At 45.7% G+C, this 16,390-nt stretch overlaps 2 protein-coding genes across 2 annotated transcripts in view; both read right to left on the reverse strand.

Moving 5' to 3' along the window:
- The window catches only part of T265_06073 (hypothetical protein), a gene marked incomplete at both ends in the record, with an annotated part of 40,124 nt that extends 40,057 nt beyond the window's left edge, over nucleotides 1-67 (reverse strand). Inside the window, one exon of the mRNA XM_009171251.1 lies at nucleotides 45-67. Coding sequence (XP_009169515.1) covers nucleotides 45-67 — 23 coding nt within the window. The remainder of the gene's footprint in view (nucleotides 1-44) is intronic.
- Nucleotides 68-81: 14 nt separating this feature from the next.
- The window catches only part of T265_13943 (hypothetical protein), a gene marked incomplete at both ends in the record, with an annotated part of 26,226 nt that continues 9,917 nt past the window's right edge, over nucleotides 82-16,390 (reverse strand). The window contains 10 exon segments of the mRNA XM_009171282.1: nucleotides 82-349; nucleotides 363-802; nucleotides 1,175-1,448; nucleotides 4,868-4,943; nucleotides 6,135-6,207; nucleotides 6,642-6,818; nucleotides 9,309-9,509; nucleotides 10,130-10,312; nucleotides 13,285-13,658; nucleotides 15,831-15,948. Of these exon segments, the coding sequence (XP_009169546.1) occupies nucleotides 82-349; nucleotides 363-802; nucleotides 1,175-1,448; nucleotides 4,868-4,943; nucleotides 6,135-6,207; nucleotides 6,642-6,818; nucleotides 9,309-9,509; nucleotides 10,130-10,312; nucleotides 13,285-13,658; nucleotides 15,831-15,948 (2,184 nt within the window).

Here is a 16,390-nt window from a genome sequence, read left to right on the forward strand (position 1 = left end):
CACGCGGTCCCCATCCTTGAAGGCGAGTAGCACCGACAGCACACAAGCGTTTCGTGATCTCCTTCATACTCCTCCGCCAAGTCAAGAGTTGGCCACCTCTCTGTTTACATCACTCTGAATTGGGCATGGAAAACAGCGCTCTCTCCGGCAAACGATGGTTCGGCATACGCAACACATGTCCAAACCAACGCAGCTTCTGGTGCTCGACACATTCTTCAACCAACCGAAAACGCGCTTTCTAACTGCCTCGTTACAGGTTCGCTGACGCCAACCCATGCGAGCTATAGTTCTGAGACAACGATTATCGAACACCTGAAGACGTCTCAGTTCCGCTGCTCGAATAGGCCGTCTGACATGCTTACAACAAAACAGCCCGGACTATAGCTTGATACACACGTCCCTTCAGACTCAGAGATAAACCATCCTGACGCCATAGGTGTCTCAAACTAGCAAACGCGGCCCGAGCCTTGCAGATTGGTGCGTTCACCTCATCTGTCACACAATAATCAGCACTAATACGACTTCCAAGATACGTAACACACTCCACAACATCCAGTACCCCACCCTGGATTGTAAGTGGCGTGTTCAGTGACTGCACGTCAGCATGCATGAGCTCACACTTTGTAGGTGCAAAGTACATACCAAAGGACGGGATGACCTGGTGCTGCTGGACGAAGAAACAACTACCCCACAGCTTTTCAAGTATCACTTTCCTTCGGAAAACCTTGTCGATGTCATCGACAAGCATGAGCTTACACTTTGTAGGTGCAAAGCGCATACCAAAGGACGGGATGACCTGGTGCTGCTGGACGAAGAAACAACTACAATCCCCACAGCTCACGATCGAAACTGAATTTTTCAGCACGGTTAACGGTGATAAAATCCCTACGCGCGTTTGGAATGCCTGTCGGATTTCTAATTGTCATTGCTAACAGTTACAAGATTGAGCCCGGGTAGCAGAAATATCGTCCCAAGGTAAGTTGTACTCGACCTGAAGGTCCAGAAATGTAGCTGGGTATTTGGTCGTTCTATCACATTTCAGGCTTGTCGTACTTGTGAGTGCTTCCTGTACTATCCAACGAATGGGCGTTTGCTATTGCAAGACTGGTTACGATCAAACAGAAGTAGCAAGCTTTCATGTCAGTCGGTCGGGTTGGTGTATAGGCTTATATACCCGAGCAGCGGTGTAAATTACGGTAACGTAGGGCAAGACAAAGCCTTTTTCCAGAAAAAAATCGTTCAGCTGTAACACCCTTTCGGTGCCTAGCTGCCATGCCACCCGACAGGTGCACGAGGGCTGGAATACTGCCAGGTTTCCCAAGCCTAGACAACAGAAGTCGAGTAGCAGAGGTCGGGTTCGAACCATGGACCTTCCGGTCAGTAAATTCAAGCTCTTACCAGTGAGCCATCTCACCAAGAACCGGTTTCTTATCAGGCTGTTTTGTAGACTTAGACCGATATTTTCAGAGACCTGATGACGTTATCAGCCCAGTACCAAACAAATCTAGTGAGAATATCGGGAGCGTGATGCGGAATCGTTAATACACTGTCATCCCACCATTGTCTTCGTGGATAGCCACCGAACGAGACTAGGGCTTGGATTCCGCTGATAAACGCCCTCATAATCTGAGGACAAAGCAAATTAGGAAACTTATTCCCAAACAGAGACTCTAAGTTAGGAACGACCCGTATCTGTTAACCCTTGAAACTTGTGGTTTCGTATAGCCATGAGTTTTCCCAGGATACCCTTTCTATACTTCAACCCAACATATGCGTACAGCATGTACCAAAATGGTGGAAACGATATTCCAATGTTTTTCGCAACTCTGTTTTTTTTCATTGTTTGACTCAGCGAAAAAGTGCCTTTTTTTACTCGGTAACTAGGGTTTTTACTTAAATCTACGACTGGAGATTTCGGCTTGCTTCGATCTCCATTCTAAAATCACGTCAAAGCAATCTCTGTCTGGCTGTCTTCCCAGAAAAGTCCATCCCTCCGGAAAACAACGGTTTCAGTTTCCGCGGCGATACCGCCATCCGATAGTTGAAGCATGAAAACCTACCGTCAACAGCGACTTTTTATGAATTGTTACGTTTGCCTTTTTAGGGCATATTTTCACGCCCTCACTGAGGAAACAGTATCAGAATANTTCTTGTTTCTCCACTAGGTAAATAGGACTTGTCACTTCTCCGTTTGACCAACCATCCAAACGTGATTCAAGGATTGCATTAAAAAAGTGCTACGAAACGAAGCCAACCGAGCGATATATATATATATATATATATATATATATATATATATAATCAATGTGTTCCTCAATTGTTACAGGTGTTTTCTCAACAGGGCAGTGTGTCAGTCAATCGGGCATGCACGTTAGTCAGATGGCGAGAAAAAGTTAACCTTTTGTGAGATATATCGACGAAAGAATGCATATTTTCTGGCCTCATAGTTGCTCCCATCGTACACCTTACACACAACACCAAAACATATGAATTTGGCTATCCTTCTTGTAAGTTTTCATAATCTTGTGGCTGTCATGCGAATACGTGTCCAGATGCACAACACAAGACAGCAAAACGCTTCATTCATACTGCTAAGGATTAGCAAGCAGGACTGATCGCGTTCCGAACGGCTATTGAGTTGTGAAGTGCAACCCGGTCCGTCTAAGCTGATCAGTTGTTGATATGTCCCAAGTTAGCATGCTGGTTAGTTAGTGTAATGGCCAGTAGTAACCGAACCGTTTACAAGTGTTCTTCTTCACAGATCTGGCTTCGGTCTTGTTCACAGAGGTCAGGTGACCAATGGTGACGTGAAGTCAGCTGGTTAATTGACTCGGAGTAGCCGAGAAGCACTGTACAGCTGTTTGTCGTTGTTGGAGTCAACAAACAGTGCGCATCTCTCGGAACTCAGTGAGTTTCGAACCCGCGACCTTCATGTCAGCGGGTGACCACTAAACCATTGTTTCAAGAGCGGCCGAACACCTGTATGATTAGCCTCACCTAAACGGGATATAGCGCCGCTCATCCTTCATTCACGGAGACCACCATTTCTCAGATCGAAGTTCCACTCGTCGGGTAAATCTTATCTCTGAGTGAATTTCAGAGGAAGAGGAAGATTCACTTGTCTGAGAAGTACTTACTTGAGAAGCCAGTCAATGCGCGATCATGTGATATGGTATTTGCGACTGAAGGATGGAAGGTGGCGTATCCTTATTGCTAACTAATCATACTGCTGATCAGCCGCCCGTGAACGAACGGTTGAGGGTGCAATCACCAGCCGGAAGGTCGCGGGTTCGAGAACGAGTTTCGTTGGATGTGCACCGTTACTGATACAGTACAGTGATTCCCTGCTTTTTCGGTATAAATTGGCTTCACCAACGAGAGAATCTTCAGTAAGGTTCCTAAATATCTCCAAACTACTAACAATTATTTTAGTAGTTCCAAGTGTAGTGCAACAATAGTCTTCAAGCACGTGAATTAGTCTAACCTAGAAAATGTCTAAATAGATAAACAGTATAGCACGTCTTGTCTTCGTTAACACAAAAACGATGAGGCTGTTCGTTTTGGACATGCTTCAAACCTTGTGTATCAAAATTATTCTGATGGAATACTTGAGGGCTTTTCTGCATTGAGTAGAATGAATAGTGCAACCGAAAAGTCATTGTACGGATTCGAATACTTCAAATGGGTTTGAATGCAACAAGTACATGGTGAAGGGGTTCTTGTTAACCCACTGATATCTGTCATGCAGACCCTCTTAGCTGCACAAAGGTAAAGAGATTTCAAGTGATAGACGGAGCACGGTTCATTCGGTTAGTCGCCCACTATGATTTCGCACAAACACAGACAGCAGGACAGGTCCCAAAAAATGCCGTTCTGTGGCTGTTGATGGTAGCCCTAGTATGGCTTCAAATGATAAGCCCCTTATAACGAAGCTGTGTCGTATCAGCTGGGACTCGTGTATTCTAGGCACAATTTTCGGTTTTCGACTAATTTCGCTACTTAACTATGTGGCGATAGTTTTTTGGGGCAGCGCCTCGAGGCTGGATAATTCTTCGATTCCTGGAGGTTGAAGTGAACTGAAGACAATCTTTGTAACCAGAAACAATCGCTTGTCCCAGCTGATCCGATCAACCAATGCGAAGAGCATCAGTGTTAGTGAAACTATCCATGAAAAGTACGGGACCTCAATCCATTCTTGAATGATGGGCTGAAAACTTTGAGGAACAGCTCAGCTGGGCCCCACTAACTCACGCCCTGAAAGGACCAAGTGATCCAGGGGCTGTCGTCTTCACTGCGTCATTCCTACATTATTGACTGAAGTAAATCCATCGCTTAGGAGCGGACAAAGGTCTGAATATCGTTTTTGGGGGAGGGGGCAGTCAGCCATCATTACCCACGAATAACGGTGATCGCGAATACCACCCTCGTTCAATTGGATGGTATATTTCATTCAATTTAAATATACCACGTTTACAAGCCCACCTATTATCCATAGCATGACATATAAGAACATCTCTCATATACTACCCAGGCTAAACTTTCGGTCATTCAGCTCTAACCCTAAAGAGAGACCAGCTGAAAAGAAATTACTCTTTTGGAAAGATCATTTATATACGAGGATGCGAGTTGACACATAAGCATGTGACGAACCTCAACCACGATACAGCGACAACACAGTACCTCTAGGTCTTTCAGCAAAAGTTTGGATGGTAAAATCCACAAAGTTCGGGACCGAACAGATTCGAAACAGATGGGCTGCCGGTTCATCCACCAAGTGTTTCCAGTCCCGTACCAAAAGAGATGAGTTTACTGCAATCTGTATAAAGCAATGACAACCAATGGAGAAATGAAATCGAAGACAGATCACGGTGCAGACAGCAAGGGGAATCGGGCTTCTGATGGCTCCAGAATATCCACAAGGAAGTAAAGTGTACCAGCGAGGCCTAACGAAGGGGGAAAAGAACAGAGTTTATAGGTTACTAATGAGAGAAGACATAAAACGGCAAGAGGAACAGGAGCAATCAACTGACCTGTAACAGAACACCGCTAAACCTTGGATTTATTTATTTTACCAAACTACAGTTTGAAAAACACTTTACCGAGAGACAACCGAGGCAGCAGTCTGGAGCCGGATTCGCCAGGGGAAAAAGTTACTCAATCAAAGCAAGTTGGATCGAATGGATGAACATTTGACGGGCCACATCAATGGCTAGAGACATTATCAGACATGGCCCAGTCGCGCCCTCGATGGCGCTCGTGCATCAAAGCTATTACCTTCAATGCACAACTCCTTTTCCAACCCCCATCCACTTGACAGCCCACTGACAGTGCTGGATTGATAATTTACCAGCTCGCGCGTGCAATGCGCAGCTACCTACCCCCTCCCCCAAATCATCGGTGAACGAAACTGCGGAAGCTACAACCACTGTACGACGAGTGCGCGGTTCTTACAGCTGACGATGATGATGACACAGTTAGACGGATATAAACTAGTTAAGAACGCAGCCTACAAGGCAATCTAAATGAAAGAAGAGGAAGGCATCTACAAATGAAAGACCATGTTTCATGAATAAGATATTGGGAGTTGGCGAAAAGTCACAAGCGAAAGAACTGGTGGTCAATGCTCCGGTGAAGAGCTGACATAACGACATCTTATTATTAATCTCATCGACGGTTCAGAAGACAGAGTGGAAGGACCAAGATAATTCAATCTTTCTCGGTACGAACAGAAAGGGGTCAGCAAATTCTAGATAAGTTAACTCATTGCAACTCAGTCACGTGATCTGAACGAGTGTGGAAAAAGAGCATCAAAAGGATATAATAAAACAACTGGCAGACACAGTGATGAGGGAGTTGGTGCGTCTGAAGTATCTATCATCAAATTAAGGTTTTAAAACTAAGAGGCATCTCTAAGCAAGATTGCATTCACACCTGAGAGACCTTCGCTTAATCCTGTCAATTTCACCACAAAGAAGTCTATGCACGCTGAGAGAAATCGAACATATGCGTCCTGTTGCTGTTTGTGCTTTGATATGAACTCCGCATAAACTCAGCACCAATGTGTTAAAAATGACTTGGATTTCACAAGGCGAAACTGTCAGAAACCTGTTCACTGGATGACCACGAATCCTTACCTTCAAATAGGGAGTAGGGTCGGTCAGCCACCCTCGTTCGGTTCTTAAAACAATCGGTGCACCATTCGGCGAACTAGAGGGGTTATAAAAATTGGGAAAGAAAAAAAAGGGCTAACTGAAAAGAAACGGCTTAGACGTGGTGATCAATCACATCGAACACAGTATTTCGTTGCCGACAAAGTCAATCAAGCTCTTGGTTGTTTAACTAAAGTTTAGTTAGCCTACTCAATGATACTGCAGAGTCACAAGAAGCCCACAAACATGCAAGGATAAACGGAGAGATCTGTGTATGCACTCATTAACACGATGTTAACTGAATATCAGCTTAATCCTTCGTAAAAAACCCTTTCGGTGCCCAGCTGCCATGCTATCCGAAGAAAGCACGAAGACTGGGATACTGTCAGGTTGCCCAAGCCTAGACGCACCATCCGGGTTGGAACCACAGATCTTTCTCGCAATCTAACCATCTGTCAGATCAAACTGATGCATCGGAAATCACCAACTCACTTTGGCTGCCTTATAAAGGTACTTTGGATCCTTCGTGACTCGGTGCAGGTCCAACAATGCGTATCCACTGCCAGCAGAGCCGTGGCATAAACCACAACCCTTGTACAGAAGCCCACGTGCCCAAATAGCTTCACCACCGCGGATGGCGCGCGTCAAATAGACCTTTTCTCCAGTGAGCTGAAAGCGTACAGCAATAGTGAAGACTGCTGTCTGAAAAAGCATGCGTTCAAAACAGTTGTAAACTACTCACAAGGTTACTGAACACTCTTTGACAACCCACGACCAGTTTCGCCCTTCTTAGGGCTCATCAGTTGGGCGCAATCCCCGAGTTTCCGTCAACCTCATGTCCTACTTGAATCCAAATTGGACAAATTCCGACGAATACACTCATTTGCATATCAACTGGGTTTTCGGTTCAACCGAATCTCACCAGCTGAAGCCGGTCGTGGGCTGTCGGAGAGTTTTCGTCAACATTGTGAGTAATTTCCTTTATGAAAATATACTGTGACATCTCGAACATCGTGCCAACTGAAATATGAGGCGGCCTGTGTGCAGCACATTCAGTTGTAGAACATCATAAACGAGAGATTCAGTTGAGTCCCTTGTGAAACTCAGCTGTACACTTGTTTAAATGAACTGAGTCAGACTGAAATTTTGCGGCCGATTCCCAGTATGAGTGAAATTGCTGTACAGCATGTGTTGAACGAGCCTTACACGAACCTCTGGGAATATGGATAGGATCCCTGCGCCTTATTCCTGAGTGCACAATAGGCCCACCATGAAGGGGCACCGTCTCATGTTGGTAGAGTTTCGGTGCTGTGGAAGTCAGTTTCTTCAGTTGCAACCATACGGTAAATACAAAAGCGGAGTACTCAAGGAATCTATTTCACCCTGCAGCTTTCAACAGATAGAGGAAACGAACTTCTTCAGCCAAATGCTGATCTTCATCTGTTCCTAGCCAGCACAAGCTTTCACATCGTGTTACCTGGAGACCGCCAACTACCAGCCCCCTCTGGACCCATTTGGGTCGTGTGGCAATCCGCTGCCAGTTGAGAACTTCGATAAAAGGCTGTCGATCATTTTGAAGTACACAACTTGACGGTGACCACGGTAATGTGCGCACGCACCGACGGTGTGTTCCATTAAAAAACGACACAAGAAAATCGGCCGAAGCCGTCCAAGAGGCTCTCTGTTATTACCACATGCGGATTGATCCATCACCGAGGGAGCCACATGCATGAGATTAAAGTTAAGTTTCGCTCTGAACCGTCTTGGATCTTTCATATCTACGCTTTGCGACAGGCGATGGAACTGCCCCACTTCTAACTTTGTTGGTCGTATAAACTGTGGAAGTGTCTGGCAATGAAGCGTATCCCCTCTAGATTCTTGTTTTTATATGCTTCCTCCTGTCGATGTGGAAACAAACTCAATTCAGCACATTCAGTGGTGCAGGGCAAGGGTCCCTTCCGTCTTGCTTCCTCTTCAGCTTTAGGAGCGATATACTTGCTTCCTCAGACGTCTTTATCTAACTCCAACCTGTCAGGGATCGAAATACTTCCGGGTGTTTACTCGCAGAAACTGAGTACGCTGACGATGTTGCTCTTCACTCATCGTCATCCCGACGGACTGGCAAAAGACGAAAGCATTCACTGAAGCGGGAAGGTAAGAGCAGTCTTTGCCAAACTCCGACCTTTGTGAAGCTGAAGTGATATCAGTTTGACTCTCAAGGGTACACTGTCGAGGTTCGGTCTGCCTTACATTATGAATCACAGATGTGGTCACTACGTGTAGAGTAGTTTTTAAGATCCTCTTCATTTGACAACTGGCGCCCCTGGTGGGAACACCAGATCAGTAATTCTGGCGTATGCCAGATAGTTTCCGGTAAAGATTACGCTCATCTGTAACATCTTTCCGGTGCCTAGCTGCCATGCTACCCGAAGGATGCACGAGGGCTGGGATACCGCCAGGGGAAGTCGAGATGCAGGGGTCGGGTTCGAACCACGGACCTTCTGGTCAGTAAATTCGCGCTCTAACCACTTGAGCCATCTCGCTCCCCCCGGCCGGGAAAGATTAATCTCTTCAGAAAGACCAACTGATCACACTATGTGTTTTGCTGGTTCGGCTATGTGCTTCGACTGCCAGAGGAACGTTTGTCTCGCAGAGCACTCCTGGGATGGAGAACACCCATGGGCGGCTAGTCCATGACTTGGAAACGAAGCAGTGAAGTCCTTACTAGGCGACTCAGTCGAGTCGGTAACTCTGTCTCCCCGAATGGGGATCCCGGGATGAAACACACCAATGTTTAGCGACCTTCACAGATGTGGCTACGCCACACAACCAATGGTGAGTCTACAGAAAATCCATTGGCTGAGTTGCGCAGTTCCAGCTCTCTGCCATATCGAATAAACGGAGCCATTTAACAACAATGAACTGGTTGAACCTTCGCCTTCAACGCGTGACCGCTATTCTTTTGATCTATTGGTAAATGCAACCACAGCAGCTGGAACCATTGCACATGATTTGTAGCTGAAAAACTGAAATTAAGAGAACTGAAATATACAGTACACTGACAGTCACAAAGATAAACAATGAATCGATTGTATTCGCTGAAGAAAGAGTGAAGAGGCACACAGCTGAATGCGGCACTCAGAACCGCTGTTTACTTACTTGATAAGCGGCTAGCATGAGCGGCACCACTCCAGTGGCACCATGACACCAGTGAACCAACACATCATTACCCATGCTACGACCCAAACTGGATGGCCAATTACCAGAGCTCATTTGGAGCTCTCCCATCCAGTGAACCGTGGGTAGAACGAGTTCATGCATTGACTTGTCGCTCAGAGCGTTCGGATAGAGCTGGTGAACCTGAAAGGAACAAAAAGGGACCATCAACACAGCAACAATGAACAGGTTAGGGGACGTTTAGTTTAGTGGCTTCTCAGATATCTTGCCGTAGTGCTGTGACTTGCTGAACGGTAGTGCAACTCTGTATCGGTCCCTTGGCTTCCTGCTCCACCCACTACGGTATATCAAAAGGCACGGTAGCTCTACACAGCCCTTTATGGAGGCAAAAGAAGAATCATTACATCTGTATTTATAGGGTAATCACAGAGTGTTCCACAAGGTCGTGCTACAATCACCGTGATGGGGCGAGAAGCCTCCAGTCGAAGATGCCCGATCCGGATTGGCTGGCATCCTGACCAATCAGAGCATGACTCCGCTTGGTCCGTGTCCTGCACGTGACACATCCGTCCAAATGATGTTTGGTTATTAGGGACGGCTGGCCTCCGTACACGCAGCGAGTGGGACTAATTGCACCAACCCGAGCGACACAAAGACCATCGTTCGATTTAGAAAAATGGTACAAGCGATGAACAGCCATCTGCTGTACTTGAAACGAACATGAAGCAAAAAACCTGCTCATATAAAAGCATAAAAAGACAAACGGTCTCCTTCGAAGAAACGTGGACTAGGGTTAAACTAACTTTGATGAGTGTCAGCAAAATACCGGCGAATCCATGAGCTCCACCCAGATAGGTCTTGTCATGCCATTCATACATTAGCGGTGGCATAGCGAGATTGGAATGGCGCATCAAATCCCGATAAATTCCATCGGACTGATAGCGTTTTGCGGTTCGCAAACCAGACTGAAGAACTGAATCCACGACCTGAGAAAACGGCAAACAATGCAGCGCCGAGGTATTCCGACAAAACATCAGAGCATAGCATAACACATTGACGAAACAGATGGCGTAATTTAACCCGTGTACACAACTAATCAGAGGATCGTGAACAGTGAAAGACAGGCGATGACGGACGCCAAGTTACCGCTGGTGGTGTTCGATGATTGAAGGAAGTATCTCTGTGAAAAAATAGAGAAAATTTAACGACCTTCATGCCATTTACCTCCTCACTGCTGATAGAATCTTGTGTACTCATCACCGCTCGTAGTGATCAAAAAAGTCAACATATTAGAAACAGAATAATAGAGAAACAGGACAGTAGCATGGGGGTCTTGCCAATAATACAGTGTGCCCACATCGATACCTCTTGGGATATGCTTTCTGTGGCAATGAATCGAATAGGCCAGAGGAATGCAGCAAGATCCGCACGATCGGATGGAGGACAGTTAAGGGCTTGAAAGGTTTGAATGCGGAGGTATACGGCAAGGTGGCCCCTCAGAACCCCTGCATCCAAACGAGGTATCCAAGGTTAACTTGGAGTCATTAATTAAACATTGAATGAATACAGCAGCACTGAGACTAACGACACCCACCGGAAGAAATGTCCCTAGGTGAAGGGTGTTACCTTGTCAGGGAGCTATGAGGCTAGGCGTCCGATTATTTGGTGGTATCCAATGCACGATACGAATAAGATTTGCTTCAAGGACCTTCGAAAAGTGTGTTCTGACTGTGTCTCACCACGAAACAAGCTCATAGCTTTGTTAAGTGTACGAGGCGCTCTTTTGAGAAACTAACCCACCTCTTAACACGAGGATTGCGAAAGTTGTCGTTCGAAAAACTGGACTCTATCAACAGGCTGTGTCGCATAAAAGTCGACGAGAGATGCGTAATTTGAATCTTGTAAACCAGACGTTGATGGGAATGTTATACATCTAGCCGATTCTGCGCCCAAACTCCGTCCCCTTCTGCTGCACGAGTGTGTCGAAATCCGCATTAATTTGCTGGCACGGACACAGAGAAACTACTTGTAAGTCGATGCACCCAGCTTTTCGATTGGCAAGAGTGTGGAGCCAATCACCGTGCGCAACCCGCCAGCCATTTACTTTTTGTTGTTACAACCGAACAAACGTGTTTAGGGTAGTATCACGAAGCAGCCGGTGTGCAGTTTTTCAAACGACACGTTCGGATTGCATGAGTTTGTGCATCAGTTCATCCCGTCTGGGCTAGATGACTGTCTTAATTCTACCGTCAATACTTTGTCTCGTGCGTGAAATACAGTCAAGTTGAACCATTTTTTCCGATTTTCGCAACCTCCAGTCAACCGAAAATTTCAATATATATTACTCAGGGTTCGATAGTCAGTAGTTGATTTGGCAGAGCCCTCGGAGGATCACGTTGTAAGCTATGAACGTGAGAAATACCAATAATGCCGCTTCGTTGATCCAAATGATAACTGCCCCTGAGCTGAATTCAATCTGTGGGATGTTCACAGGCTGAACAAACGATGCTTTCAGATCGCAATAACAATGTTCTTGACAACTCGGTTATCTTCGGTGAAGTATATTCTCGATATGACATCCACTGGTGGACAGTACATAACTCTATGTTATCTTTTGTGGACTGAGAAATGCTATGTGCGTCTAAGAATTCCGGACGAACTTCGATAAACGACTTCCACGTTAACATAAAACTTGCAAAGTTCTAACCAGATTGAGCATGAATTCCGTAAGCAAGTTCTCTGACGGACATGTTGAAAGTAGGAATGTTCTAGTCAGAACAGTAGTCAACAAAACCAAGAAAATGAGCGGCCTTGATAGCGTATCGCACACTATAGCATGAGATCAGAAGTAGAAAACACACAGCAAACATTGGCGTCACTGTACCGTTAGGTGTGCAGGCTTTCGACAAACGGACAAATCGCTGCCACCACACAATTCAGTCTTTCCTCTCTTCGTTAAGTTGCAGCACCCTTTCGGTGTATAGTTGCCATGCTACCTGAGGAAAGCACAGGGGGTGAGATACTAACAGGTTGCCTAAGCATAGACAAGAGCAGTTGAGATGCCGGGGTTGCATTTGAACCATGGAACTTAACCATTGGGCCGTCCATAGCTAAACAGTCAAGACACAAGCACTACTGATCACGATGCGAAAAGTTGGCTCTCCGGACAAATGTTATCATGAAGGCCTTTCGGACTGGGATGAAGCTCGGGTGTTGACCTGCGCAACTATCTCGTCCGAGCTCAAAATCAATACAAGAGTGAGGCAGCGGAGTGTTCTGGGTGATGGTATAGACATAAAATGCTGTACACGTGACATTCGGACACCTTTTGTCTCACATCTTGGCAATGCAAGATTTCTACAGGGATATCATGGGATTCCTGTCGGGACATTTCATGAAAATACATGAATCCCACAAACACGCTGGATAAACTGTGAATCAGCCCAACTAACGGATACACAGTGTTGAATAATGGATGGAGCAACGTAAGATATGAAATATGGCAGTCTATCTCAGCTACAAATAATCGACCAATTGATTTTCATGAAGCACAGGTATTAACCAAGGACAGTTAAGCATAGAATTTGTATCCTTACGTGTAACAAGCATGAAATGATCACCTCTAGAGCTGTTAAATGATCCTAGTCATCATTAAAGCAATCATTTAAGTGAAGTGGAATTTTTTTTAAGTCATCCTGCTTTAGCACCCTTCCGGTGTCTAGCTGCCATGCCACCCGAAGGTTGCACGAGGGCTGGGATACTGCCAGGTCGCCCAAGCCTAGACAGGGGAAGTCGAGTGGCAGAGGTCGGGTTCGAACCACGGACCCTCCGGTGAGTAAATTAGCGCTCTAACCACTTGGTCCATCTCTCCCCCTAGTGTAGTAAAGCGAGTCACGAGTGTTATTGCACAGTGAAATGTGTTTCCAATGGGTTATCAGTTCATATTTTGTCAACTCACCCCGGCCACAACATCTGCTGGTATTTGTCGATTTCCCCGTCCTAAGGTCAGAAGAGCACTTATATATCCCGATCGACCGTATAAAGCTTCATCAGGCATTGAAGAATTCAGATTGCAGGCGAACTTAGCACAAGCCAAGATTTGCTCCAGGTACTTTTCGGCAGCTGCAGGGTCGGACTCGTCCATAGCAGCCAGGCAAAGTGCACCGACCGAACTAGTGAAAACACTGATATTTTTGTGAAGTCGATCCGTATCCAAATGTCGCAAGCAACGCCGGGTGATCTTTTGGGCGAAATTCCGAGCATCTTCTCTGGTGGCGTGGTCGATAAACGCCGCTGGAGCTCGTGATAATTTGAGGAAGAACAATCCGATTCCTGAAATGATAAGCATTTGTTATTAGGTAGACTTCCTGGAGTACAAGGTAAGGAAGCTTCGTGGTACGTTTGAATCGACTGTCCCTCAGTCTATAAATCCATGTAAAACGAATAGCACTTTGTACATTACTTCGAAAAGCGTTTACTTAAGATTACGTGCGTGGTAAGAATCTACATTTTCCGAAACGACCGTAATCGGGAGAAAGCCTAAACCAGTGTCTATGGAAGTGTGATCTCCAGAAGACCACTAGAAAAAAAACCAAAGTATCCAATAGTCAAACCCATATGTCACAAAGCAACACATAGCGCGTACTCAGTAACAGAACTGACATACATCTAAATCGAGTGGTAGTCGAAAAGAGAACTTCCCGGTTAGTGATTGCTCTCGAGTCTTTGAAGTATTCAGGTCCGGGTAAAAGCATTTTGACTACGTCTCATAACACAGTGGCCAACGCTTGAACACGCTAAGAACAACGGAATTCTGTCCTTGGATGTATGCATTGACCGAGAGTTTATTAATCCAAGAATTCTGGGAGCAAGCCCCATTCGCCTGCAACTCTACGCTGAAAGCCGCTCAGTGGTCGGCAAATTTGCCTGTCCAGGTAGTTGCTTCATACTTGATGAAATCACGTTTCGAAAATGAAGAGCGAGGGCGACTGTGGTCAACCCACGTCTGTGGCACTGACAGGACAGTAGGCTATTTCTCAAAAGTAGTTAGGAAAGCCACAATGTGGCTCTGGCCTTTGAGTTGTCTCCGGCTAGATTGGAACAAATCCGGCAGTAGCTCAGTCATCGTGAAGACCTCGAGTTGCACGACAAACGGGTCAAAAATTTACAGGTTCCAGGGCAACCAAAGCAGTTTTGACACTAAATGGGATGGACATACTAATGAGCAACACCAATGCACATCGAACGCTGGTAAAAGACTCAGCAAAAGCGGACAGACACTAGACACAGAATGGTAACACATCTGTAAAGGGTGCATGGGAGAATGACCGTTGAAGTGACGGATGTTTTTAAGCATTCCCGTGTAAACTAAATAGAGAGAATAAAGCTGGCGAATAGGTGGACAGACATCTTAAGTCAACAAGCATGGCAGAAATCCGTGTGCAACTGTTTGCCAAAATGGGCCCAAAAACAGCAGTGGGCCTGGATCTGAAGAATCAAATCCAACCTACCCAATTCATTTACTCCCGTCAGCTGGACATACTGTCCCGCACCCAATTAGCCAAACATCGGCGAAACTGTCAACAAACACCCGTGTGGTGTTCATATGGAAAACAAGACCCCTCGGGTCGACTTCACGCGAAATTTTTCATCACAATCCGCCGGCCAAGAAAAACGTAAAACGAACGTCTACTAAAATGAGCTGTGCTACTTTAGGAGAAAGGATTCTGTTGACCGGTCCCCCGTCTGTCTTGGAACTCGACCAACCTTGTGACCCGTTTGGTCAGGCCGAAAATGCCCTGATGCAAAAGATGAAATGTCATCCACCATTCAATTAAATGATCGTATTGCAAAAATTTTCAACTGGGCCTATTCAGGATGACTGAAACTTATCCCGCCACGGCTACTGAACAACACCGAGCTGAGACCAAACGGATGGGTTCAGGCGTGTATTCACCTATTAATCTGTCTTATCAAAATACCCCGCTGACTCAGCTATCTGCCTGAGTTTATTAACCCACAAGTTCGCGGAAAGAAGAAACTAGTAAAAGTGATTCAGTGGAAAGTGTCTGCTACGCGAAGCTACAATGTCACGTATAGAGGAATGTTACTACCCAACGGATCACGATTGTTACCACTTGTCCGGATGAGTGGGATGTGTCCAGCGACTAGGGTGGTTTCAGGAAGTCGGGAAATCAGTTTGACTTTAAATGTGAGGTGAATTCAATTTAGGTGTATTTCGTGGATTCACCGAACCACGTGAATGACTCAAGTGTTACTCCTCATTCTGTGCAGCCTTGCTGCAAACAAGAGATGAATTGATATATCACAAAGAGCTCTTGTTGCAGAGCAGTACGAAAGCATTCATGCATAGAGAGAGAAGGGCTAGCCTAATAAGTTTCGAGGGCCATCTGAGAGAGGCGAACAAGAACAAGTTAGAACGACCAACTCGAATAGCTTCGAAAAGTGGGCCAGGTTAAGTAAAAGCAGTAAATAGTAAATCACCTGCTAAGCCCGTGTACATGGAAATGTCGGAGCTGCTCAAATTTGACGCCTCCTCACTAAGCTTGTTTACCAGACCCAGAATTTTTTCCGATAACGATCTTTTCCACTCATCATCAACCTGGACAAACACGAAAGGGAAGTGAGGTGAAATCACATTACCTTGAAGTGTTCGTTCCAAGCATCAAACGGGTTGGTGAAATGTCGATCGTCGGAAACATCAACCATAGGGGTAGGTTGATGGAGGTAAAAAGAATGTGCGGTACGTCGATGATTGACAAAAATAGATTGGATGCTGGTGGGCAGGCGTGTGGTACGTACGGTGAGGGTGCGACCACAGTGACCAAAATAACGACACAATGTGACAGGCAGATTTGAAAGCTGAAAAAAGAAGCAGAGTAAAAAACCAACAAACTGACAATCCAGTCAGCTTCATTGCTTTTGCAAATGATAATCGAATTGAGGACCTTGCCTTGAGCTCTTGCTTACAGCTACTCGCCCCATACATCTCCACTTCCATTAACTTGTTCATCTTCACTTCTTCCAGGTCAACACGGATTCCT

The sequence above is a fragment of the Opisthorchis viverrini genome (genome assembly GCF_000715545.1).
Source record: "Opisthorchis viverrini unplaced genomic scaffold opera_v5_134, whole genome shotgun sequence".
NCBI lineage: Eukaryota > Metazoa > Platyhelminthes > Trematoda > Opisthorchiida > Opisthorchiidae > Opisthorchis > Opisthorchis viverrini.